At 46.4% G+C, this 25871-nt stretch overlaps 1 protein-coding gene across 4 annotated transcripts in view; it reads left to right on the top strand.

Annotated features, from left to right (window-relative positions):
• The window catches only part of CLEC16A (C-type lectin domain containing 16A), a 209345-nt gene continuing 183474 nt past the window's right edge, over window positions 1–25871 (top strand). For all 4 annotated transcript variants that reach the window (XM_059898662.1, XM_059898664.1, XM_059898663.1 and 1 more), the window contains exons 1-4: window positions 1–248; window positions 12098–12226; window positions 16505–16638; window positions 25320–25468. In XM_059898662.1, the coding sequence (XP_059754645.1) occupies window positions 169–248; window positions 12098–12226; window positions 16505–16638; window positions 25320–25468 (492 nt within the window). In that variant the 5' untranslated portion in view covers window positions 1–168. The remainder of the gene's footprint in view (window positions 249–12097; window positions 12227–16504; window positions 16639–25319; window positions 25469–25871) is intronic.

Here is a 25871-nt window from a genome sequence, read left to right on the forward strand (position 1 = left end):
TCCGGCTGAATGTCAGTGCTGGACTGTGGGCCGGGGGGGAAGGTGGTTGGCCGTCTCTCCAGCACCTCCGCCGCTGCCTTCTCCGCTTGTGCCGCCGCCGCGGGCGCCCGGCCGCTCGGCCGCTTGGGCATGAGACCGTGAGGCAAGCGACTGGCCGGGGCCGCCGACATGTTTGGCCGCTCGCGGAGCTGGGTGGGCGGGGGCCATGGCAAGTCTTCCCGCAATATCCACTCCTTGGACCACCTCAAGTGAGTGTACTGGGGGCAGAAGGGGGAGGCCGCGGGGCTGGACTTGGGGATGGAGGCGCATAGCTCCTGGCCGGGGGCGCTGGGAAGTGTGAGAGCGGAGGCGGAGGGCCGAGAGAGGCGCTCGGGAAAGGCTGTGCGGTGGTTAAGCGCTAGGGCTCTGGACTTAGGGCGCCTGGGTTCGAACCCTGACCCCGTAGCTCCTCTCTGTGTGACCTTGGGCAAGTCGCTCCGCTTCTCAGAGTCTCAGTATCCCCATCTGTAAAGTAAGGGGATGAGATTTCCGTTTACGGATGCAGACTTCGTTCTTGCTGGGGCCGGACGATGGGCACCAAGCTTCCCCGGGGTGGTACTTCTTAGGCTGGACAGCTTACGGGTCAGAGGTCTGGATCCTGGAGTCAGACAGATGTGGGTTTGAACTTAAGCGTATGAATTTAGGCCTCAGTTTCCTCAGTTGTAAAATGGATATAGTGAGAGCACCTGCTTTCTACGATTGTTTTGAGGGTAGGGTCAGAGAATGTATGTAAAGCTGGAAGCTTCTACAAGTGCTCAATAAAGGACAATAATTTAAAAACAAACTAGTTTCTTAGGGGAGTCTAAAGCGTCAGAAGTAGAGCTCCGAGGGAGGCAGGTGGCAAAGGTGGTCCTGGGAAGCAGGAGTACACAGAGTGGCTTTGCAGTCAGACTGGCATTCAAATCCTGATTCCACCATTTAAGGGCTGTGTGACCTTGGACAAATTGTTTCACCTCTCTGAGCCTCTGATTTCTTGTCTGCAAATGGGGATGGTGAACATTGTGCAAGGATTCAGTAATATTGTGCGTGGAAAGAGATCGATCCAGTGTCTGTTATACAGTTGGTGGCCAATAATGGTAACTGTTTATCAGCTGGGCAAGGCCTTCCCAGACCACCCTACCTAAAGTGCCTCCCCTGCCTCAATTCCTTTCTGTTAGATCTTTCTCTTGATTTCATTCATTTGATTAATCTCCACTATCTGCAATTATCCTGTTTTGTTTTTGTTTTTTACCGCTTTTCTGTTTGCTATTAAACTGGTACTTCCAGGAGGGCAGAGACGGCTTGTTTTGCTCAAAGCTGTATTCCCAGCATCTAGCTCTGAGCCTCGCACACAGTAGGAGCTCAATAGATACTTAAAGAATGAAAAAAATTAATGAATCGGGGAGAGGTGCAGAGCATGCAGGCAGAGCCTAGGATTTTTTTGCAGGAGGGGGTGTGGAGGTGAAGGAAAATAGAGACCTTTGAAGAGGGAATGACTTCAGGGAGGAAAATATAGTGTTGGGGGGTGGGGGGACAGAGTGGGGGAGTAGGCAAACCTTTGGTGGTAAGAAATTGGCTGATTTCCAGAAGGAGCTCCCAGGATTACTAATGGGAAAGAAGGATGGAGAGGGCGGGCAGGGAACAGTAGCAGGAAGACAGGGGCCCCTGGAAAGTGTTGGTGGGAGGGAAGTTAGATGGGGGCTTCTCATTTGGCTGGGGGTAGGGGTGCTGTAATTCTCAGCTGTGTCCTTTCTAGCATGGAGCAGGTGTTTAATAAATGTTTGTGGGTCTCAAAGAGTGGGCGGCAGGAGGGATCATTATGTAATAAGGAATGGTTTTGGGAGGTGTTGATGAGAGAGGACATGGGGAGGAGAGAGGCCTAGGGCAAGCATGGGGCTGTGTAGGGAGGGCAGCTGGACGGGAAAGGGAGAGGCTTAGAGATTTCAGGAATTTAGAGAGTGGGTGGATGAGGCCGAGAAGGGGAGGAGGGATATCTAAAGGAGGTTGGGCCTGCTGCCAGCATCCAGGTACCTGCAAGCTCTCACCTAACTCTGCCTGACTCTAGCCCTTTTAAATTACTTTAGTAATTATTGAATGCATTTTCGGTGCCAGGTGCTTGTTAAGGAATTCCTGTGTGTTATTTCCTTTAGTCCTCACAAGTCTTAGGAGTTGTCAGAAATATTATTGTTTCCATTTTTTAGACTGGAAATTAAGGTCCAAAGAGGTTCAGTCACTTGTCCAATGTGACAACAGCTGAAAAGTGTCAAAGCCAGGATTTGACTTCAGTGTTTGCACTCATTACACTGTCTTTTTGAGTAAAATTTCCTAAAAGTCAGTTTGGGAAGACTTTCAACTTGGCTGAGTCTCACTGCCCAATGGCCGTCTTCGCCCTCTGCCCAGCCAGGGAATGGTAAAGGTTCTCAGGTTCCTTTGAAGTAGCCTGGGAACTGCCCAGGTTCATTGTTTAGGTCACACGGCTGTTGGGTGCTTTTTGGAAACCAGAGCTGCCTGCCCCGGATCTGGCGGATCAGCTGAATCCATACTGTAGCCTGAAGAACCTGGCGATTTGTGTGTTGGAGGGGGGCTTAGAAGACCCCAAAGCGACTTGGGAAAGAGTGCCATAAACAGCTAGTGCCCACCCCGATGCTTGGGCACAGAACAGCCCATTCCCTGAGGGAGCTCGCTGGCTGGTGGGGGAGATAGCCATAGAGCCAGTGACTGTGGTATGACAAGTGCTGGGACCACCGTAGGTTCAGGGCTCGGTGGGAACCCTTCTTGGAAGCTGTCTGGGGTAGGCAGCCGGAGCAGAGTTGTCAAGGATGAGCAGGAGCCGCCATGTGCAGCAGCGGGATGTGGGGGCGGCCCTGGGGTTTGTGGAGTGTCAAAGTGGGGCTGGTAGTTATGGGACACAAGGCTGGAGGTAGAACAGGGCTTGGGCTTCCTCTGATACGGAGGGCCACCAACCGTTGCGGGGCGCCTGGGACTAAGGGGTTTCCCAGGATGTGGGACTTTCAGTGCTAAACCTGGGAAAGTCCTGGGCAGCCAGTACTAATTGGTCACTCTACCAGTGACAAGTGACAGTTCCTAATACACTGTTGCCCTGACCTAGGGCAGTGTGGGTAGAGAGGAGAGATTAAGATATTTAAACGAATTTAGAATTGACAGTTTTGGGAGGGGGGCACACAAAGCATCTGGGAACCCTCTTCCTTTTTTTTTTTTTTTTTATATAGACTTTACTGTTAAGAACAGTTTGAGATTTACAGAACAATTGAGAAGATAGTAGGGAGAGCTGGAAACCCTTTTTGAACCACATTATTCATAACATTCCTGGCTTTCAAACTGGAAAGGAATCTTCCTGTAAGACAGGGTTTTACTTTTGCTAGATAATGGAAAGCTGTGTACTGTGGTCTCTGTCTACTGAATGGAGTTAGTGATTTAGTTGAGGCAGATTGAAATAGTAAGAGGTCATTTGCTACACATCATGGGTGGTTTATTGCCCAGACTAGTGGCAAGGCTGTGACATTGACAAGCAGAAACCTTGACTGCTGGAGTTGCCTGATTGCCACTGAAGCATCACCTTCACTAGGGACGGCGAGTCCACAAACTGCTAGAACTTTCTTGGTGTTGGGTTGTGTTGTTGCCTTAATTCTAATCGCCTTTGTGTATGGGTCAAGATTCTTGGTTTTAAGTGACAGAAGCCCAGCTGGAATTGCCTTAAGCCCCAAATGGAACTGATTGGCTCTTGCCACTGAACAGGCTGTCCTAGCTAAGCCACGGCTGAGTCTCAGTGTTCAGACGAAGTTGTCTGTATGTGCTTCTTTCCAGTTCTTGTCTCCGCTTTCTTCTGGGTTGGTGTCATTCTCAGCATGCTCCAGGCTTACATCGTATCAGCTTAGCAACCCCTGGGAAAAAGAGAGCTTCTTTTCTTAATATTGCCAGCAGAAGTCCAGAAATGAGCACCATTGAACCAGCCTGGGGTCTCATGCCCGCCCCTGAGCTAGTCACTGTGACAGGGGGGCATGGGGTACTCTAAGTGGCCCTTCCCTGGAGTCAGGGTGGCATCAGCTCCTTCCAAGCTAGTGGACAGAGAATGAGAGAAAGGGATGGTTCAGCGTAGGAAAGTTAGGGAGAAGAGGAATGTATACCCAGCAGGCAGACATTCACCTACTCTTGGTATATTCAACTTTTGCCTAAGATAACACTGATTAGTTTTAGAGCTTGGGGTACAGTATCGCCAGATTCATTTTCTTAGAGTATCATATTCATCGTATCACTCATAGTGAGTCCGAGGCATCCATCATGTCAAGTCTAAAGTTCCCCCAGGCCATCAGAGCGCTCCAGACTGTTCCCACCCATCTAAGCTTGGGAGCACAGATGAAGACCCTCTCACCCCAGCTGGGGAGCCAGGAGCATCCTTGGTAGGCAGACACCCATTTACATGGAGACATAAAGGATGAGTGGTTGTTACAGGCAGTAGGGGGCAGGCTGGAAGGGGGGATGCTGCAGGCAGAGGAAACAGCGTTTGAGAAGCCTGCAGGAGAGAGACACAGGGCAAGGGGGTGTGTAGGGCCCGAGAGCAGAGCCATGAGGCGGGAGAGGTCACAGAGCCTAGGTCCCACTGGGCCTTGTAAATCCTGTTGAGGAATTTGGACACTAGACTGAGAACAGTGGGGAGCCGTGTGCTGTGGTCTGGCCGAAGTTTGGAGAATGGATTGGAGGACCGTCCCCTCAGGGCCTGCTTCTGTCTTATAGTACGTGAGGGTAGTGCCTGCAGTAACCCCGGGGTGTTTCTTGTGCCATTTCACGTTGATGGTCCTTCTCTCCCTCACTGTTGCACACACCTCACCTGTCTGCACCTGTGCTCTCTCCAGATGCCTAACTGTATCCTTAAAATACCAATTCTTGGGAATTCCCTGGCAGTCCAGTGGTTAGGACTCAGCACTTTTACTGCGGTGGCCCGGGTTCAATCTGTGGTCCGGGAACTAAGATCCCACAAGCTGCGTGGCATGGCCACAAAAAACAGAACAAAACAAAACAAACCTAAACAATTCTTTCATAAAAATTGCCCTGGTGACTTAAGCCAACAAGAAGTTTTACCGTCATCTGTAGCTTCTCCTGTTCTTGCTCCCACCGTCTCACTCAGCATGTTATCATAAGGTCTTCTCATAGCCAAAGAGTTAGACCAGCTGGTAGGTGCTCTGGGCTCGTCAAGCTTTATCCCACCTGTGAGTTAGATCCCCAAGAAGCTGGCCAGGGCTCCTCAGGCATGACCTTTCGCTATCAGAAATGGTCTTACTTGAATATATGTTTGTTTGCTACTCCCAGATTTGAACGTAAGCTTTGTGAGGACAGAGGCCTGGGTGGCTTGTTCACGTGGAAGTTGTCAGATGCCGGTACAGGGCCTAGCACGCAGTAAAAGATCAACAAGAATTCGTCATAGGATGAACAAAAGAGGCGAGTTCTGGCCTGACTTTTCTTAACAGCAGTTTGCTCTTGCCAGTTTGGGCACAGCGCCTGTGCCAGAGCTGTGACTTTTTCTAGGGCTGAAAGCCCTGCTACGTTCTCGCCGTGATTGCCGGCTCCCCGGCATCTCAGCGTCTCAGTCCCGGCCTCACCCGCTGGCCCAGTTTGACATCTTTCAGGGGTGATTCATCAGGAGAAGCACCGCCTTTAACACCTTCTGCTAGTCTTCTAGTCCGATTCCACCCTGCTTGGAGCTTCTCCTTGTCCTGCTGGCCAGAGGGCTGGATCCTGACCAAATGGGGGTTTTCAGGACACAGAGTAGGACCCTCTGGGAGCTGTCTGCCCTGGTGCTGTGCTGAGGAGGCCACACAGACACAGGCTCCGTGTCCCCTCACCCCAGACCTTGTTATCTGGGGGATGTGCTTCGGGGGAGTGGGTTTCCAGCCCCCCTAGGCCCTATCCTTCCTCACACTCTAGCTTGCTCATGTTTCAGTATCTTCCAATGGGAGCATCCTAAGAGGCATGACACAAGTCATAAAACTTGTATGAATTTGAATTTAGTATGTCTGTCTCTGAAGTGGACATAATTATTATTAACTGTAATAGTTTAACTTGTGAAATCAGTGAGTGTCTTGAGAAAGCAGAGTCTGTGGAGGAGGGATTTGTTTACAGCCCGTAGTCCTTGGTGATGAGCCTCTAATGTGTTCGTTGCACGTTGATAACAGGCTGCAGTTTTTCTGTCTCCAGGCGTTTCAAACTCCTAAGCTTGTCTCTCAAAGTAAAGTTTGCTCATGTGCAAGAGTCTGAAATTGGGGTTCTACATTCTGCAGAACTTTCTCTGGAGATATGATAATGCCGGCTCTTTTCCAATGAAGTGGAAAAAGGGTCAGTGATAAGCACTTATCTTGAGATCTGAATAGTGTTGTCATGCCTTTTCAGTTTGTTTATTTGGTTGTCTTGTGTGCTAGGCATTCATAACTTCATGGAAATGCTTGGCTAATAAAAGTGTTTAACTCATTGTTTGCATCTTCTATACTATAATGGTTACAAGCAAGGGATTACTGCCTTGGTGCCCTGTCCTTCTGTTGGGACTCTGGGCAGGTCCTAGCCTCCCAGAGCCTCAGCTCCCCAGATCATCAGCCCTGCAGGATTGTTGTAAGGGTTTAATGAGTGAACACATCTGAAGCATTCAGAACAGGGCCTGGCAATAGGAGACTGCAACTGTTTTTATTTTTATTTATTTATTTTTTAAAATTAATTAATTTATTTATTTTTGGCTGCATTGGGTTTTCATTGCTACACGCAGGCTTTCTCTAGTTGCAACAAGCGGGGGCCACTCTTCGCTGTGGTGCGCGGGCTTCTCATTGCAGTGACCTCTCTTTGTTGTGGAGCATGGGCTCTAGGCTTGCGGGCTCTAGAGCGCAGGCTTAGTAGTTGTGGCGCACGGGCTTAGTTGCTCCGCGGCATGTGGGATCTTCCCAGACCAGGGCTCGAACCCGTGTCCCCTGCATTGGCAGACGGGCACCCAACCACTGCACCACCAGGAAAGCCCAGGAGGCTGCAACTGTTTTTATGATGATGATGGTAAAAATGTACACACATAGAGTTTGAGAGAAAATGTTATCGTTGTAACAGTTATCATTGTAAGAGAAAAATCTGTCACTGTCCTTGGAATCTTATCTAGATAGGGAACACAGCCTTGCACATAGAGATGGCTGTTGTAACCTTGTTGATCACCTGAACAATTAGGAATCTAATGCCCAGGAACTGCTGTGCCGTCCTTTCAGTGGTGTACTGCGTAGTCACTACTGATGCTTGAGAACAGTTGCCAATAACAAAAATGCTTTTATTTTAGCCAGAGGTGGGAAAAAAGGTGGGCATGGTAATGGACATACAGCATGAGCTCAACTCCAATAATATCCATAGCAAAGAAAAAGACCCGAGGAAATAGATTGCAACTCCAGCAGTGGTCATCTCTGGGCAGTGGCATGATTGACCATTGCCATTTCTCTTTTTTGTTGTTGTTGAGGTTTCCAACCTTTCTAAAATGAGTGTTACGTTTAAAACCAAAAAGTTATTAAACTATATTAGTATCTCTGAGGTAGTTGAATTACTTGATCTTCCAAAGCCCTGGAGTTAGACGCAGCATTAAAATATTAATCTTTAATCCATTCAGCTTTCTTTCTTTTTTTCCCCCACTACATTTAAGCAAACATATATCGAGGGTCTCTTCCAAAAAGATTACCAAAAACAGTGTGCTAGGGCATCGTGAGGGCGAAAAGATGGGCCAGTGCGGTGGGAATTCAGAGCTTGAGATCTAGCGGGTGTTTCCATCTACCAACAACAAACATTTAGAAAACGAGTAGTTTAAAACACTCCCATTTACAACAGCATCAAAAAACCCATCAAATACCTAGGAATAAATCTCACAAAAGATGTGCAAGTCCCCTATCCAGCAAACCTTGAAGGAAATGTAAATGTCATCGTGTTACACTCTCCAAAAGATGTCAGTTCTATCCATATTTAGCTATAGATTTAGGGCAGTCTTAAAGGAAATCTTAGCAGGTATTTTTGTGGAAATTGAGAAGGTGATTTTTAAATTTATATGGAAATTCAAAGGACCAAGAATAGCCAATATAATAATAAAAAAAAAAAACCAGAAGGAAAGAAGTTGGAAGACTTACATTATCACATTGCAAGATTTATTTTAAAGCTGCAGTGATCAGACAGCATGGTGTTGGCACAAAGGTAAACAAATAGATCAGTGGAACTAGAGCATCCAGAAAGAGTCCCATGTGTGGTCACCTGATTAATGGCAATGGTGACATCGGTGTGCTTTGGAGAAATGAGGACCTTTTCAGTGAATGATGCTGAATCAACTAGATAGCCATATGGAAAAAATGAATTTTGGCCAGTATCTTACACCATACGCAAAAATGAGTTTCAAATGTACTCTAAGTCAAAATGTGAAAGGTAAAATAGTAACTTTTGAAAAGAAGAAAACAGCATTTCTTCATGACCTTGGGGTAGGTAAGGATGTCTTAAGGTTGATACAAAAAACACTATCCAAGGGAAAGATTGATAAACTGGACCGCATTAAAATTAGGAACTTTTGCTCATCAAAAGACCACTGTAAAGAGAGTGAAAAGGCAAGCCACATTCAGAGAAAATGTTTGCCATAGGTATATCCAGTAAAGGATTTGTATTCAGAATGCATAAACTCCATCAAATTAATAAGAAAAAAGGTTCGCTACCTAGGAAAAATGGGCAAAAAACTAGCACAGGCACCTCACAAAAGTAGATATTTAAATGGTTCTGAACATGTGAAAAGGTACCCAACTTCATGCGTGGTCATGCGGTGAAACCCCGGTGCGGCATCACCACGCGCCAGCAGATGGCGCCACTGAGAAAGGCAGAGCGCAGCAAGCCCTGCCGAGGAGGGGGATTGGCTGGAGCCCTCTGAGCCAGCCTCTGCCCTTTGGCTGCAGATGAGCTGCCGAGCGTCCCTCAGTTCCTGTCCTGGCCTGTGCCGTGCTAGTGATGTGCACGGCCCCAGGTTACTGCGAGTATGAGGGTCACAGGAAGGCCCGCACACAGGGCCAGGCATGTAGGCCATGCACCGCACGTGGGGGTGCCTAGAATCTTCTTTTCAAGACTTAACACCCTGCCCTTCCCCTGGGTTTGTCTGTAAGGGCCTCCTCATAGTTACTAGAATTTTTTTTGAGGGGTTATTTAGTGAAGGCAATGATAACAACAGTAATAGCTGGCACTTGTATCATCCATGGGAACTGCCAGGTTAGTTACCTACCTTTTTACTTGTTTGTTCCTAACGACACCATGATGGGTAGGTACTAAAGTATTTAGGTGCTATTGCCGCTCCCATTTTACAGGTGAGATAACTGAGGTACAGAGATTAAGTAATTTGCTTGACATCACCCAGCTAACACCAAACGTTCCACTTCCTGCTCTGGTTTCTCTGGACCTTCCCGTAACTCCTGCAGTGAAGTCCTCTTTTCATGACTGTTTGGATCCAGCCTGATCTCTCCTTCCTACGTTCTTGGAATATTTTTTGTATAATTTAATAATGATTTTAATAACAGCCCCCCTCATAACGACCACCTTATAATAATAGTAGTAGCAGCTAGCCCTGCATCTGTTGAGCGCTTACCGTGTGCCAGGCACCATGCTCAACTCTTTCTATGTGCTATCACATCAAATCTCTGGAACAATCCAGCAAGGAGGCCTTGATGGTTGTAGAAGCTGAGGCCCAGAGAGAGTAAGTGCCTTGTCCCAGGCCACTCATAGGAAGTGACAGGGCCAGGAATCAAGCCCAGGTCTGTCTGTTGGACTCCAAATATTTGAACTCTTCACTACCGCTCTGTACCACTACTTGCTGTATTTGGCATTTGGCTCCTTGACTATGTTTGGTCTTGTATGCTCTGATCTACCTTATATTCATGGAGATGGTCCCCCACCCTTCCCCCATTCAGCATTTACTGAGCACCTACTGTGTTCCAGATATTCTGGAGTCTTTTGGGGTCACCAAGATCAATAAGATGATGTTCCTGACCTTGAGGAGCTCAGGTCTAGGAAAGGAGACAGATCATTGCCAATCAGGGTGGTCTGTGCCGCAGCAAATGCATATGGGTACAGAGGTGCCAGAGAGAAGGCTTCACCAAGAGATGCCTGAGCTGGGTTTTGACATATGAGTAAGAGTTTGCTGGTTGGTCAGGGCAGCAGGGGTATTCCAGGCAGAAAGCACAGTGAATAGAAGTCAGGGCTGATCGTCAAGATTTTAACCTCTCCTGTCCCTATGGGGGGTCTTCAGAGCAGACCCACTTACCCAGGCTGCTGCCTCCTGGGCCAGGAGTGTGCCAGTGAGGTGCTAATGCATGTTGTCCCCTACGCAGAAGGAAACACCAGAGTGGGGAGCATCCGCCTCTCCCCACGTTGCCAACAACGCCTGTCACAGCAGGTGGGGGGCGCACTGTGCACTGCACGGGCAGTGTCACTGACGGCCATGGCGTGAGTGGGAGCTCCTTCAAAATGCAGATCTGGGGCCCTGCACCCAGGGCTCAGATTCCGGGAGTCCGGGCTCGGAAGCCAGGATCTGCAACTTAAGCAGGTGATTCTGATGCAGGAGGCCCATGAACCACAATTTGAAAAACTCTGCTCTTTGAGCCTTTTGGGGAAGAGGCACTCGAGGCAAGATGGAGACATAGATTCACGAGTGGGTCCCCTGGATTCATCCCAGGGTGGGTCAGTGCCGTAGAGTCACCTAATCACAGGGGACCACTGGCCTCACCCCCACACGCACGGCCCTGCTGGTGGATTTGGGCACAGGTGCTGGAGAGTTCTGTTTTGGGAGAGCTATGCTAGTTATTGCATGTTAAAAGTTGCATGTAGTTTTAGTTAATTAGATTAACTAAATGATTTTAAAAAACTGATTATAGTATGTCTTTAGGCAAACAGCACAAGCACTAATAACTAAAACCCCCTAAAGCAGCAGATGGCTCCTGTGGTTCCATTTTTCAAGATTCTACCTCTTTACATCCTACCCATTTTTAGAGATCTTCAATGGTATGACCTATCCAGTCTTTCCCTGCCTTTCTCTCGCCAGTCCCCCACCCCCAAACTGAAGGTGGCCAGAAAAGAAGTCGGGAAGTGACTCTTCCTGAGTCGCTCCCTCTTGCTGTCCCCTTTTCCTTCCCAAGCCGTGACAGCTGAAGTTGCCTCAGTCTGCCGGCCCTGGAGACACTCTCTTAAAACCGCACCAGGTGGCGCCCCCGGGGCATCGCCAGGCTGCTAGTCCCCGCACTGCTCGGGAGTGGCCTCTGCGATGCTTTGGCTTTGCCCTCACCAGCGGCAGAGGGCCTCGAGGACTAGGCCGTGCCCGCCTGGCCCTGCACATTGAGGTGGGGGAAGTACTGAATACATGGCCATCGCCTCTCAGACCCACTTCACTTTACTCTGTACACAGCAAATAAGAGCTGTGCCCTTGAACTGCAAGCCACGTACTTCACCTGAGCCGTCAGTTCTGTGCTTCATGGGGGATTAAGGGCATTCCAAGGGTGATCATGACGGCACCTGATTTGTGCCCCAGCCACTGGCTCTGGGACCACCCTCCCTGCTGTGTGACTCCACGTCTGATCTCTGCATCAGCCAGGCAGCGGGTCTTAGGCTTTTGGCACTGAGCTGTGTGTCTCCACTTGCTCCGTCAGCGTCAGAATCACCCAGGAGAGTGAAAAAGGCCAATGCCTGGTCTTCCTTCAGTGCCGCTAAATCTGAGTCTCTGGTGGGCTCTGTGGCCCCGCTTTGTCCAGCTCTCCACGTCATTCTCTTGCACACACTGGAGTTTGAGGATGGCTGTCTTCAAAAGCTTGACAGTCTTGCCTCAGTTTGGGTTGGTGTGTCCCTGGTTATTTAACACTTTGAAGCATTGTCTGCCATTTTTCTCAGGTGGTGAGTTATGTCTCCTCTGAATGGGAATTGTGCTAACAACTGTGTCTGTAAAAAGCACAGCCAAATTGTCCCTAAAATGTTGCTAATGGTCACTGAGCTTGGCTTACATTTCAACTGGTAACCTTTGGTTCTCTTTTTTTTTCCTTTCTCTCAGGTATCTGTACCACGTTTTGACCAAAAACACCACCGTCACAGAACAGAACAGGAACTTGCTGGTGGAGACCATCCGATCCATCACCGAGATTCTGATCTGGGGGGATCAGAATGACAGCTCTGTATTTGAGTAAGGGTTTCCTGTTTTTTGTTTTTTGATTCTTCTTCTTCCTTTGAATATTTTTCTAAATGTGTACCATGAGTCATTCCTGATGATGTCAGGATTTGATGCCAATTTGGTTCTGCACAGATATCTCTCTCTCTCCCTCTCTCTCTGCCTCTCTAAAATGTCCTTGAAACACTGTAAAAATGCCTGCTGAAAATGGGAAAGTTATGGAAAAGAGTGTCCCTAGAAAAATCTGAAAATATCATGGATAATTTTCCAAGTAATGTCTGATTATCTCCCCCAAAGGAAGGAGAAAATGTCTTGGGTAGTTAGATTCTAATTGAACTGAAAAGACCCTTCCCTGGGTGGAGACACTAAGGGCTAACATTGATTGTGTTTACTGATGGGTGGCCACAGTGCTGAGCTCTTGATGAGATAATCCTTCTAAGTCTCCCAACTACCCGAGGGTAGAGGACCATCACCATCTTTATCCCCATCCCCTTCCCCATCCGCATCTTCATCCCCTTCCCCATCTTCATCCCCTTCCCCATCTTCATCCCCATCCCCATCCCCATCCTTATCCTCATCCCCACCCCTTTTTATGCTCAAGGTCAAACAGCTGGTAAGTGGAGAAGCAGCGGCTCACACCTAGAGCCCATGGAGGGGTTTCTCCTCACTCTCATACTTCCTAGGTGAAGAGTCTCAGGCCCGCCTCAGTTTGCTCATCTTTAAGTGAGAGAGAGCAAGTTCCCTGCCCAGTGCCTGATACAGAGTTAGGCACTCAAGAAATGTTAGCAAATGATCATTTTAAAAGGTGTCCCTATTGGGACTTCCCTGGTGGCGCAGTGGTTAAGAATCCGCCTGCCAATGCAGGGGACACGGGTTCGAGCCCTGGTCCGGGAAGATGCCACATGCCACGGAGCAACTAAGCCCGTGAGCCACAACTACTGAGCCTGCGCTCTAGAGCCCGCGTACCGCAACTACTGAGCCCACGTGCCACAGCTACTGAAGCCCGCGCACCTAGAGCACGTGCTCCGCAACAAGAGAAGCCACCTCACTGAGTAGCCCACGCACCACAACAAAGAGTAGCCCCCGCTCCCGCAACTAGAGAAAGCCCGCACACAGCAATGAAGACCCAATGCAGCCAAAAATAAAATATAAATAACTAAATAAATTTATTTAAAAAAAAAAAGGTGTCCCTATTGGACAGTTAAAAAGCAAAGGCCGTAACCCATGAACTACTTTCCTCAACAGACCTGTCCCAGCGTCTGAGTGCAGAAGGATTGGGGTTATGACAACCACCAAACACAGATTTTATTTTTATATAAAATAATCTCAATTATAAGTGTTGAGGCCACTTAAAAAACCCATTGAAAACAAATACAGGTGTTCCATTTCCAACCTGGCTTCTTATTAGATGTTCTGATTTTCTGGATAGCTCTATATTTTCGTCAGTGAGGTTTGCTAATATGGAGCTACTTGTGGAAAATGCAAATTGTTTAAAATGCAGACCTGTGACACTGGCTGGGTTCCCCAAGGGAAGACACGAGTAATAAATAGGTGTTGCTCATAAGCGGGACTAGTTGCCTTTCAGGACCCATGGGGAATTTACTATTTGTTGGTTGCTCGGTATCTGTTTATGGAAATGAGAAAAGACCCTTGGGTTAAAGATTAGAAACCGCGTCACCTTTACTAGAATGGACGAGTCCGTCTGTCATCTTAGAAAAACCACCGAGCTCTTAGAGGCCCAGTTATTCTTAAATCACTGCCCCACAGAGGCCCCAAGAGAACTTGTTTTTAATCCATTTTTAAGTTTGGGGATAATTTTAGATTTAGATTGTACAGAAAGTTCCCATTTACCCCTCACGCCGTTTCCCTGTTAATATCTTATATGACTAGAGTGCATTTGTTAAAACATCACCATTACGTCAACTCCAGACTTGATTTGGAATTTACCCGTTTTTCCATTAGCATCCTCTTTCTGCTCCAGGATCCCAATCCAGGCACCCACAGTCATTTTAGTTGTCACGTCTCCCCAGTGTCCTGTGGTCTGTGACAGGTTTTTAGTCTTCTCTTGTTTTTTATGACCTTGATAGTTTTGAGAAGTACTGACCAGCTGTTCTGTAGAATGTCCCCCAATCTGGGTTTCTCTCCTGATTAGCCTGGGAATTTTGGGGAAGAGTGTCACAGAGGGGAAGTGTCCTTCCCATCCCAGAATGTCAACGTTCCTGATATCCACATGATTCCTGGAGAGGTTAACCTGATCACTTGGCTCAGGTGGTGTCTGCCAGACTTTTTTACTTTAAAGTTACTCTTTCCCCCTCCCCTACAGTAGTCTCGAAAGTGAGTCGCTAAGTCCAGCCCACCTGGACGTTGGGGGCGTGGGAATTAAGCTCCACCTTCTTAAAGGGGGGAGTATCTACATACACTGTTTGAAATACTTCTTCCTGGAAGATTTGTCTTTTCTCCTCATTTATTTGTCTATTCAATCATTTATTTATATGCATCCCTTGAAGATCTTTCAGGTTTGGTTCCAGGCCACCGCCATAAGGCAAATATTGCAATAAAGCGAGTTACACGAATTTTTTTGGTGTCCCAATGTATATAAAAGTTATGTTTACACTGTACTGTAGTCTGTTAAGTATCCAATAGCATTGTGTCTGAGAAACAATGTACATACCTCAGTTAAAAAATAATGCTGTTGGGAAAATGGCGCCAATAGACTTGCTCAACACAAGGTCACCACAAACCTTCAATTTGTAAGAAAAACACAATATCTGCAAGGCACATGTATATCAATAGGGACTCATGGATATTTATTTTATCCTCTGGATTATAATCCAATACTACGTTATTTATTGTTTTGCTGGCATTGTTCCAGCTTCAGGCACTTGGAGCTCTTTCAGGACGCTTCCTGTGTCCCTTTGACTCAGCCCCATCCTTTTGGTTTTTGGAGCACTTCCTTACTTTCTGGTACTCTGAGGTGCTCCAGGCTCATCTTGCATTTTATCTGCCCCAGCCCTAGAATTAGCCACTTTTCCAAGGAGCCCCTTACTACCCTAGGGAGTTTTAAAAATCCAGGCTCCTGGATTTCACACTAGACCTACGGAATCTACCCCTGGGCAAGGTGTAGGTACAAGCATTTTAACAAGTTCCCAAGTCGGTCTTGGGGTGCGCTGAGCTTGTTGGGTGATACTTGGGAGTCAGTGCTTTGTACAACCTGCCGCAAAGGAAGACACGATAGGTCCAATGAATGAAATATTCTGGGGATCAACGTGGATGGCATTTGTAGGCACACGGGCTCCCAGAATCAGAGTTGGAAAATAATTTAGAGGTCTCTTTAAGGTCATATTTATTTATTCATTTACCCTTTCATGGATTCAAACAGGAGATCTGCAGCACTGAGCAAGTGCCAGGCCCATGTTCCTGCCACTTGACAGCAGAGGGAAGAGGGAGACCAAACACTGAGTCAACCAGCAGACCCACGGGACTGCCGGGAATTGTTCTGAGTATCCCAGATGAGAGATTACCTGGTCTTAGCGTGAATACAGAGAACACCAAACTAGAAACGTCATTTTCTTCCTTTAAAGACAGGCATTAGGGGGTCTGCATTTCAAGACTAAAAGAGCCAATGTGTGCCCCCAAAGTCAGTGCCCCCAGGCTGCATGTAGACAAATGTCCCGTCCAGGACAAGAAAGGCAAAGCAGACTTGGGGACCAGCTGGGGTCCCATGGCCACATCAGCACCTTCTCTTTCCTTCCAGTTCTCATACCCTAGATGTGGAAACGACAGACTTGTTAATTGAGAAACCCAAACTCTTTTAATATTCAGCATCATCTTACCCCTTTGTAGGGAATTACTCTGGTTCCCAGGTTGTTGGTGAGCACTCAAAGCTATGAAAGCAAAGGAAAGAGGCTTAGTGAGGAAAACTAGGCTTATAAAATATTGGATGGAAAATGCTGCTTGTTGGGTTTATAAGTGTAGGTAGGTCACTGTGTAATCATTTAGTTGGGAAAGATCCTTCCCACTCTGTCAGAAATCTAGGAGTTCACTGCTTCCCAGAATCAGCACTGTTCTCACATTCCGGGAAGAGAGTCTGAAAGGTCGCATTTTTCTTGGTGGAGGACAGCATCGTGGGAGCTGGGTATCGCAGAAGCCAAGGCCACACGGGTGGTGTGATCTGGCTGCTCTGCGGATGCCTTTGTTGGGGTGCACACGTGTGTGCTGGGCGTGCAACCAGAGGACGACATGCATTTCCACGTGTAGAAGCAGACCACTGACGCTTTCCCATTCTCTCCCCAGCTTCTTCCTGGAGAAGAACATGTTCGTCTTCTTCTTGAACATCCTGCGGCAGAAGTCAGGCCGCTACGTGTGCGTTCAGCTGTTGCAGACCTTGAACATCCTCTTTGAGAATATCAGTCACGAGACCTCACTTTGTAAGGACAGTCCTGACACTTGCCTCCGCACCTCTGAGTGTCAGCTGCATGTCGTTTGCCGTGGCGTTCATGTTGCTGTTTGAATGTCTGTGCTTACTGTGTGTCTCGGTGTGCTTGGGCTGCCATAGCAAAATACCCCAGGCTGGGCAGCTTAGATGACAGAAATTTATTTTCTCACAGTTCTGCAGGCTGGAAGTCCAAGATCATGGTGCCATCAGGGTTTCGGGTGAGGCCTCTCTTCCTGGTTTGTAAATGGCCACATTCTCTTTGTGTCCTCACGTGTTCTTTCCTCTGTGCACGTGGAGAGAGGGAGAGTTCCGGTGTCTCTTCCTTTTCTTAGAAGGACACCAGTCTTCTCGGATCAGGGCCCCACCCTATGACCTCATTTAACCTTAATTACCTCCTGAAAGGCTGCATCTCCAAATACAGTCATGGTGAGGGTTAGGGTTTCAGCATATGAATTTTGGGGGCACACAGTTCACTCCCTAATGTCATTTTTTTTCCCCTGCGTGGTAGGGTGCTGTGAAGAGCTAAGAGAGGGCTCCCCTCTGCTGTCGTTCTGGGAGTGTTTGCATTTCTTCTTTATAACCTGTTATTAAAGAGCTTGGGTCGCTGAATAATAGGCCAACAGAATAAGCCATGGAAGCAGCAAGGTGAGGAGGAACGTGGCCAAGGAGCATGCAAGGGCGTGGCTTTGGCCCCTGACCTGCCTGCTTCAGTCCCACTGCCCGACTGACGAGGGTGTGACTCAGAGCCTCTTCCCGGCCCTTCATGAGCCCCGGGCTCTTCGTCTGAAACAACCAACCTGCGAGGCAGGTGCTGTCAGTGCCCTCATTTAACACCTAGAGAGTTTGAGTCACTGGCCCCAGGTGACAGCTCTAGCGAGGTAGGAGTTGAGAAGGGGTTTCAGCCCAGGTGAGCTAGCTCAGTGGTCCTCAGCTAGGGGTGACTGTGCTCCCAGTGGACATTTGTCAGTGTCTGGAGACGTTCCTTGGGGGGCGGGCGCTACTGGCATCTAGTGGGTAGAGACCAGGGATGCTGTTAAACATCCCACAACACACAGGACAGCCCCCCACAATAAAGGATTAGTTAGCCCAAAATGTCAACAGTGCCAAGGGTTAGAAACCCTGGTTTAGCTCCTAATCCTCCAGGCTTGATCACGAGCTTTATTATTTCAAGGTGACTGCACCAAGCCCCAGGCCCTGCCTGCAGGAAGCAGGGAAGAGAAGACAAGTGATAGAATGTCTATGCCACAGGCAGGCTCTAGGTGCCCACGACAGGTTTAAAAAATTTCTGATGGGTGGAGAGAGGTAGAGATGGTGGCATTCCTCCTGAGGAGGGAGGAGGGAGGGATAGGAAAGAGCTGCTGACTGATGGCCATTAGATGGTGCTGCTGTTCCAGGAGACTCTCCTTACGCTGCCCCATGTCTGTGAGTTGCCAAATGTGAGTTGACTCACTCTCCCTGAGTGGTTTCCCAACAGCTTTTGTTACCCTGGATATCAATTGCGTGTGGTTTCTGAAAACTCCGAGAGGGGAAGACCCAGCTCAGTGGTACGGGCCAGGGACGCAGACCCAAGCAGGTCCGAGGCCTGGTTCTGCCACATACACCCCATGTGTATTCTAGGGAGTGAACTCTCCAAGCTGCAATTTCTGCATCTGTGAAGTAGAGATAATGCTAGTACCTGGTGATTAGAGTGGTTTGAGGATTGAGTGTGACAGTGGGTGTGCAGAGTGTAGTATGGGGTCTGGCAGGTGGAAGTGTCCAGTTAGAGTTTTACCATGAAATCCAGCATTCCCCCAAACTGACCTAAGAAAACACTGGTATGATTTATGTCTCTGATAACCCAGCTAACCCCAGGGCTACTGGATTGAAGAGGCGGTTGAAAATTCTGGGCTTTCTGGATCACATGGCCTTTCTTGTACTAGGACTAAAAAGGGTGCTGTGCTATAAGAAAACCCAGGCAGATGCTGCTGGCCTTACAGGGAATTCATCAGAGTGCTTTCATAAGCCCTGCCAAAGCAGCAGAAATTACTCCCATTTTACAGAACTTGGATGTATGGGGGTGAGAAGGATGGGTGAGATTTGCTTTTATTTTTATTTTCTAATTATAGAGAGAAAATGTCCTTATTATAAAACAACAACAACAACAAAAATCAAACATTAAAAAACTGTAGGAAGCAAAAGTTCTATAGAATCTCACCCTAAGAGTTCAGTGGACACATACCATTTTGCTGTTTGTTTTATTTTTCCCAACTTACTAGCGTATCTTAGATTTTTCATATTGTCCGTTCATGTATCCCTACCTTGTTTGGTTTAAGAGCTGCATCTTGCTGGGCCATAACTTACTTAACGTGACCATGGGCGTTTAGGTGGTTTCCGTATTTTCATTATTACAAGCAGCCATTTCACGAGTGCACCTGTTGCCTGTTGGGTTTGGTGACCTAAGTGACAGAAGGCCTGAGAGCCTGAGATTACTTGTAGACTCCTGGGTTTATTATAAAAGGATACCACAGAAAGCTGGCCACACAGTGAGGGAGTAGTAGAAAAATCCCAGTCGATTAATAGAGGCACCTCCGCCACCCCCATGGTGGCCTCACCGACCACAGAGTCATGTCGTGGAGGCCCTGGAAAAGTCCCTGCTGGGGAAGGATGGGAGCGTGTGGCTCTTCCACCTCAAGAGTGCAGCCGAGAAGCCCGAGGTTGCACATCTCAAGCTGCCAGCATAGGCGTCTGTGCCCCTGGTGGCCCGGCAGCCACTAACCAGTCACAGTGGGGCTAACATTCCTTCTCCGGCAAGCCCATTCATCCCCAGCCAACCACAGCTGGCAAGACAGAATGAAAAGAAGTGCTCGAGGCATCAGCATCACCTGGCTGGTTGTTACAGGTGTGGATTCTGGGTGGGTAGATTGTGGACTGTTCAAAGAACAGAATACTATATAGCAGAAAGGAAAAAAAAAGGAATGCACTGCTAGCACACATGCAGCAACATGGATAACTGGGATGTGGTGATGAGTGAAAGAGGCCAGACGCCAGAGGCAGCGTCCTGTATGAGTCCATGTATATGAAGTTCAAGATCAGGCAAAGCGAGTCAGTGGTGCTGGAAGTTAGGCTAGGGGCTGTCTTTGGGAAGAGAGTATTGACGGGGCAGGGGTGTGAGGGACCTTTCGGGGAGCTGGAAATGCACTGTGCCTGATCTGGGTGGTGTATTTATTTGCAAAAATTCATCAAGCTGGACACCTAAGGTTTGTGAGATGTGTGCGTGTATATATATGTATATATATATACTCACACAGGTACGAGTACTTAAGATTCATATATATGTACATTTTCACATATATCAAGCTATACACTTAGATTTATGATATACGTAACCTCATTTTTTTTACAAGATATTAAATATAGTTCCCTGTGCTATACAGTAGGTCTTTGTTGTTTATTTTATATATAGTAGTGTGTATCTGTTAATCTCAAGCTCCTAATTTATCCCTCCCCCCACCCCCCTTTCCCCTTTGGTAACCATAAGTTTGTTTTCTATGTCTGTGAGTCTGTTTCTATTTTGTAAATAAGTTCATTTGTATCATTTTTTTAGATTCCACATATAAGTGATATCATAGGATATTTGTCTTTCTCTGTGTGACTTAATTCACTTAGTATGAAAATCTCTAGGTCCATCCTTGTTGCTACAAATGGCAGTATTTCATTCTTTTTTATGGGTGAGTAATATTCCTGTGTGTGTGTGTGTGTGTGTGTGTGTGTGTGTGTATGTGTGTGTATGTGTATATATATATATACATATCACATCATCTTTACCCATTCATCTGTTGATGGACACTTAGGTTGCTTCCATGTCTTGGCTTTTGTAAATAGTGCTGCTGTGAACATTGGGGTGCATGTGTCTTTTTGAATTAGAGTTTTCATCTTTTCCAGATATATGCTGCCCAGGAGTGGAATTTCTGGGTCATATGCTAGTTCTATTTTTAGTTTGTTAAAGAACCTCCATACTGTTCTCCATAGTAGCTGCACCAATATACATTCCCACCAACAGTGTAGGAGGGTTCCCTTTTCTCCACACCTTCTCCAGCATTTGTTATTTGTAGACTTTTTGATGATTGCCATTCTGACTGGAGTGAGGTGATACCTCATTGTAGTTTTGATTTGCATTTCTCTAATTAGCAACGTTGAGCATCTTTTCATGTGGCTGTTGGCCATCTGTATGTCTTCTTTGGAGAAATGTCTATTTAGGTCTTCTGCCCAATTTTTGATTCGGTTGTTTGTTTTTTTGATATTGAGCTGTGTGAGCTGTTTGTATATTTTGGAAATTAAGCCCTTGTTGGTCACACTGTTTGCAAATATTTTCTCCCATTCCATAGGTTGTCTTTTCATTTTGTTTATGGTTTCTTCTGCTGTGCAAAAGCTTATGAGTTTGGTTAGGTCCCATTTGTTTATTTTTGCTTTTATTTCTATTGCTTTGAAAGACTGACCTAAGAAAACACTGGTACGATTTATGTCAGATTTATGTCAGAGAATGTTTTGCCTATGATCTCTTCTAGGAGTTTTATGGTGTCATGTCTTATATTTAAGTGTTTAAGCCATTTTGAGTTTATTTTTGTATATTATTTTGTATATTTTTGTATATTTTCTAACTTCACTGATTTACATGCAGCTGTCCAGCTTTCTCAACACCACTTGCTGAAGAGACTGTCTTTTCTCCATTGTATTTCTTGCCTCCTTTGTTGAAGATTAATTGACTGTAGTTGTGTGTGAGTTTATTTCTGGGATCTCTATTCTGTTCCATTGATCCATATGTCTGTTTTTGTGCCAGTACCACACTGTTTTGATTACTGTAGCTTTGTAGTATTGTCTGAAGTCTGGGAGGGTTATGCCTCCAGCTTTGTTCTTTTCCCTGAGGATTACTTTGGCAATTCTGGGTCTTTTGTAGTTCCATATAAATTTTAGGATTATTTGTTTTAGTTCTGTGAAAGATGTTGTGGGTAATTTGATAGGGATCACATTAAATCTATAGATTGCCTTGGGTAGTATGGCCATTTCAACAATACTAATTCTTCCAGTCCAAGAGCATGGGATATCTTTCCATTTCTTTAAAGCATCTTCAGTTTCCTTTCTCAATGTTTTATAGTTCTCAGCATATAAGTCTTTCATCTCCTTGGTCAGGTTTATTCCTAGGTATTTTATTTTTTTTTGACATGATTTTAAAAGTGATTGTCTTTTTTTTTTTTTTTAACTTTCTCCTTCTGATATTTTAGTGTAAAGAAATGCAACAGATTTCTGTATGTTAATCTTGTATCCTGCTACCTTGCTGAGTCCGTTTATCAGTTTTAATAGTTTTTGTGTGGAGTCTTCATGGTTTTCTATAGAGAGTATCATGTCGTCTGCATATAATGACAATTTTACTTCTTCCTTTCCAATTTGGATGCCTTTTATTTCTTTTTCTTGTCTGATTGTTGTGGCTAAGACTTCCAATACTATGTTGAATAGAAGTGGTGAGAGTGGGCATCCTTGTCTTGTTCTAGAATTTAGTGGGAAGACTTTCAGCTTTTCACCATTGAGTATCATGTTGGCTGTGGGTTTGTCATAAATGGCTTTAATTATGTTGAGATATGTTCCCTCTATACCCACTTTGGTGAGAGTTTTTATCATGAATGGATGTTGACTTTTATCAAACGCTTTTTCCGCATCTATTGAGATGATTACGTGGCTTTTGTCTTTTCTTTTGTTGATGTGGTATATCACAGTGATTGATTTGCATGTGTTGAATCATCCTTGTGACCCTGGGATGAATCCAACTTGATCATGGTGTATGATCTTTTTTATATGTTGTTGGATTCGGTTTGTTGAGGATTTTTGCATCTATATTCATCAAAGACACTGGCCTGTAATTTTCTTTTTTGTTAGCGTCTTTGTCTGATTTTGGTATCAGGGTCATGGTGGCATCATAGAATGACTTTGGGAATGTTCCCTTCTCTACAGTCTTTTGGAAGAGTTTGAGAAGGATCACTGTAAGTTCTTTTTATGTTTGGTAGAATTCCCCAGTGAAGCCGTCTGGTCCTGGACCTTTGTTTGCAGGGAGGTTTTTTTTGTTTTTTTGTTTGTTTGTTTAATTACAGATTTTATTTCACTTCTAGTGATCGGTCTGTTCAAATTATCTATTTCTTCTTGATTCAGTTTTGGTGGGCTGTATGTTTCTAGAAACTTGTCCATTTCTTCTAGGTTGTCCATTTTGTTGGCATATAACTCTTCACAGTATTCTCTTATGTTTTTTTGTTTTTCTGCAGTATCGGTTGTTATTTCTCTTCTTTCATTTCTTATTTTGCTTATTTGGGTTCTCTCTCTTTTCTTCTTGGTGAGCCTAGCCAGAGGTTTGTTGATTCTGTTTATCCTTTCAAAAAACTAGCTCTTGGTTTTATTGATTTTTTTTCTATTGTTCTCTTTATCTCTCTTTTATTTATTTCCTCTCTGATCTTTATTATTTCCTTCCTTCTGCTGACTTCAGGTTTTGTTTTTTCTTCTTTTTCTTTTAGGTGGTAGGTTACGTTGGTTTTTGTTTGTATTTTTTTTTTGAGATTTTTCTTGTTTTTTGAGGAAGGGCTGTATTGCTATGAACTTCCTTCTTAGGACTGCTTTTGCTGCATCCCACAGGTTTTGTGTAGTGCATGTAACCTCATTTTTAAACATATTAAAATTCTTAGGACCCCACTTCAGATTTACTGCCTCCTCTCTTAATGTGGGACCCAAGATTGACCTCAGGAATTGTTATAGTTAGGAGATTTTGAAAACTACAGACATGATGTCCTACCTGCAAAGCCTGCTCTGAGACTGTGTTCTAAGGACCACGCTGCAGCCCCTCTCATGCCCCGTGCTCCTGGATGGCTCTTTGTGTTGTGTTTGGTGATTCTAGCCTTTTCAGTATACTGTGACTGGCCTAAGTTAGGTACCTCTTTGGCACCAAATAAAACTTACTGGTTTATTTCTGTTCCCCCCAAGAACAACAGTCACGGTGACCGGAGGACTGGCGGTGGAGGTTAGGAATCTCCAAGCTTTCGTGAGAAGATGCGGGGTGGCAGCTCATGGGATCGGGTGCCCCCTCTGTGCTCCTCACTGTCCTCAGTGCTTTTTGCGCATTATCTCCTTTAGTCCTCACAACGCCCCACCAGGAAGGTCTTCTTATTCCTGTTTTCAGACAGGGAAGCTGGGGAGTGGGGCAGGTAAGTGTCTTGCCCAAGGTCACCCAGCTAGGAAGTGGCAGAGGCAGTGTGGGTCCAAGTTTACCTTTGAACCCAGTGCCTCTGAGATATGAGCGTGACAGGAAGCCCTGCAGGACTTCTTAACACACGGAGTGCTGGGCCCTCCCAGAGATCTGAGTGGGAGGTCAGGGCTGGGGCCCAAGCCTCCGCACGTCTGACAAGCTCCTGTGCTGCCGGTCCCACGACCAGACTTTGAGAAGCAAGGCTCTGCCCCACCCTGCTCCCCCTGCCTCACCGCGTCTGCCCATGGTACAGGTGTGGATCACGTCCTGCCTTTCCCCGTCTGTGGGGAGGCAGCTGGGATGGTACAGAGCCCACAGGCTGGCAGCCCGAAAGGCAGACAGTGGGCATGGCAGCACTGGCTTCGCAGGGTAGCTGGTAAGGACTCAGAGGATAACGTGTCTGGCCAGGGCCCAAGGCCAGGATTGCAGACAGTGGACCCATGGGTCGCAGTGGGTCTGTAGACCCGTTTTCACTGGCCAGCACAGCTTTCAGAACGAGTTGATCTAGTGGCTGACATTTCAACATCCAAGATACAGCATTATGATCTGTGTTTTCCAGCTTCCTCTGCACAGTTGGAAGCTCTCACCATGCTGGGCCTGCACTTCTGCAGGGGCTAGGCCCTGGGAGCTTAGCAGGGGTGGCTGCTCTCCTGTGGCTCCAGTGCCCACAGGGCCTCGTCATCCAGTTTTCATCCTTGGCCCCCATTAGTGCGTGGTATTAACACAGGGCATCGGACCTGAGTTTGAATTCCATCTCTGACCTACTGTCTCTGTGTCCTCGGGCAGGTTAATTAGCCTTAGTTTTTACTCATCTGCAAAACGAGGAAAACAAGGCCCACTCTGCAGCATCGTCATGACAGTGAATGATAATGTAAAGCAGTCAGCCTGGTGCTGGGCAGGTAGTGGAGGTTCAGCCTCAAGTGGCCTTTATGAAATCATGTTGCCTTATAGGAAGGAAAAAACCACGTGGAGCCCTCTGTGGCATTCGAGGGTGGCAGTGTGACTTTTGATGGCAAAATGGGGCCAGCTTTTATAAGATACAGTGCAGCTTACCCTCATCCGTGGGTGGTTTGTGAAAATACCCAAATACCAGCTCGTCTGCCCCACCCCCCGGCTCTCTTGTTGAACTTTGCCAACAACGAAAGGAAATGCTCAAGTGTTCTTTTCTGTGGTGTGGGAGGCAGGGTGACCCGGCTTTTCTCTGGCATTGCTCTTGAACTTTCTAGTGACTACACATGGTGGCTGATTTCTTTGCTGGTTAAAGGTTAAGCTGCTCCCTATTAGCTTGACTGGTTCAAGTACTGATACATTCTCTTGGTCATCTGCTTGTTCCTGGACTTTCTCTGCTTGCCTTTCCTCCAGCATGAATTAACTAACCTGTTTTCTTTTGTGTTTTTTTTTTTTTCTCCCTCTAGATTATTTGCTCTCTAATAACTATGTAAATTCTATCATTGTCCATAAGTTTGACTTTTCTGATGAGGAGATTATGGCATATTATATATCGTTCCTGAAAACGCTTTCGTTAAAACTCAACAACCACACGGTCCATTTCTTTTACAATGAGGTAAGTAATTGCAGAGGGGCACATTTGGGTGGAAAGCTAGCCAATCAGAGCAGCCCCTTTGGTCTGGGTGACCTCTGTTTACAAAGCACTTATGCATTCACTGTTTCCTCATTTTCATAGCAACACTGTTTGACCTTGGCATGCTTTAATTTTTTTTTTTTATTTAACAAGCTACCTTTTCTGTTTTTAATGTAAAATGCAATTTGCACTACCTTAGAGCATGATACTCTTGGTAGGGAGAAGTGCCCAGAAATTAACTTGGGGTCGTGTCCCTCTGTTGGCAAAACAGGAACTCCAGTCAGGCCCAGCTTTGCCACTTCCCTGCTGTGTGACCTTAGAGAAGTCCCAGTCCTCTGAGCCTCAGTTTCCTCGTCTGAGAAATGGGGATGATAGTTTCTACCTT

This window comes from Balaenoptera ricei, chromosome 15, assembly GCF_028023285.1.
Source record: "Balaenoptera ricei isolate mBalRic1 chromosome 15, mBalRic1.hap2, whole genome shotgun sequence".
Lineage (NCBI taxonomy): Eukaryota > Metazoa > Chordata > Mammalia > Artiodactyla > Balaenopteridae > Balaenoptera > Balaenoptera ricei.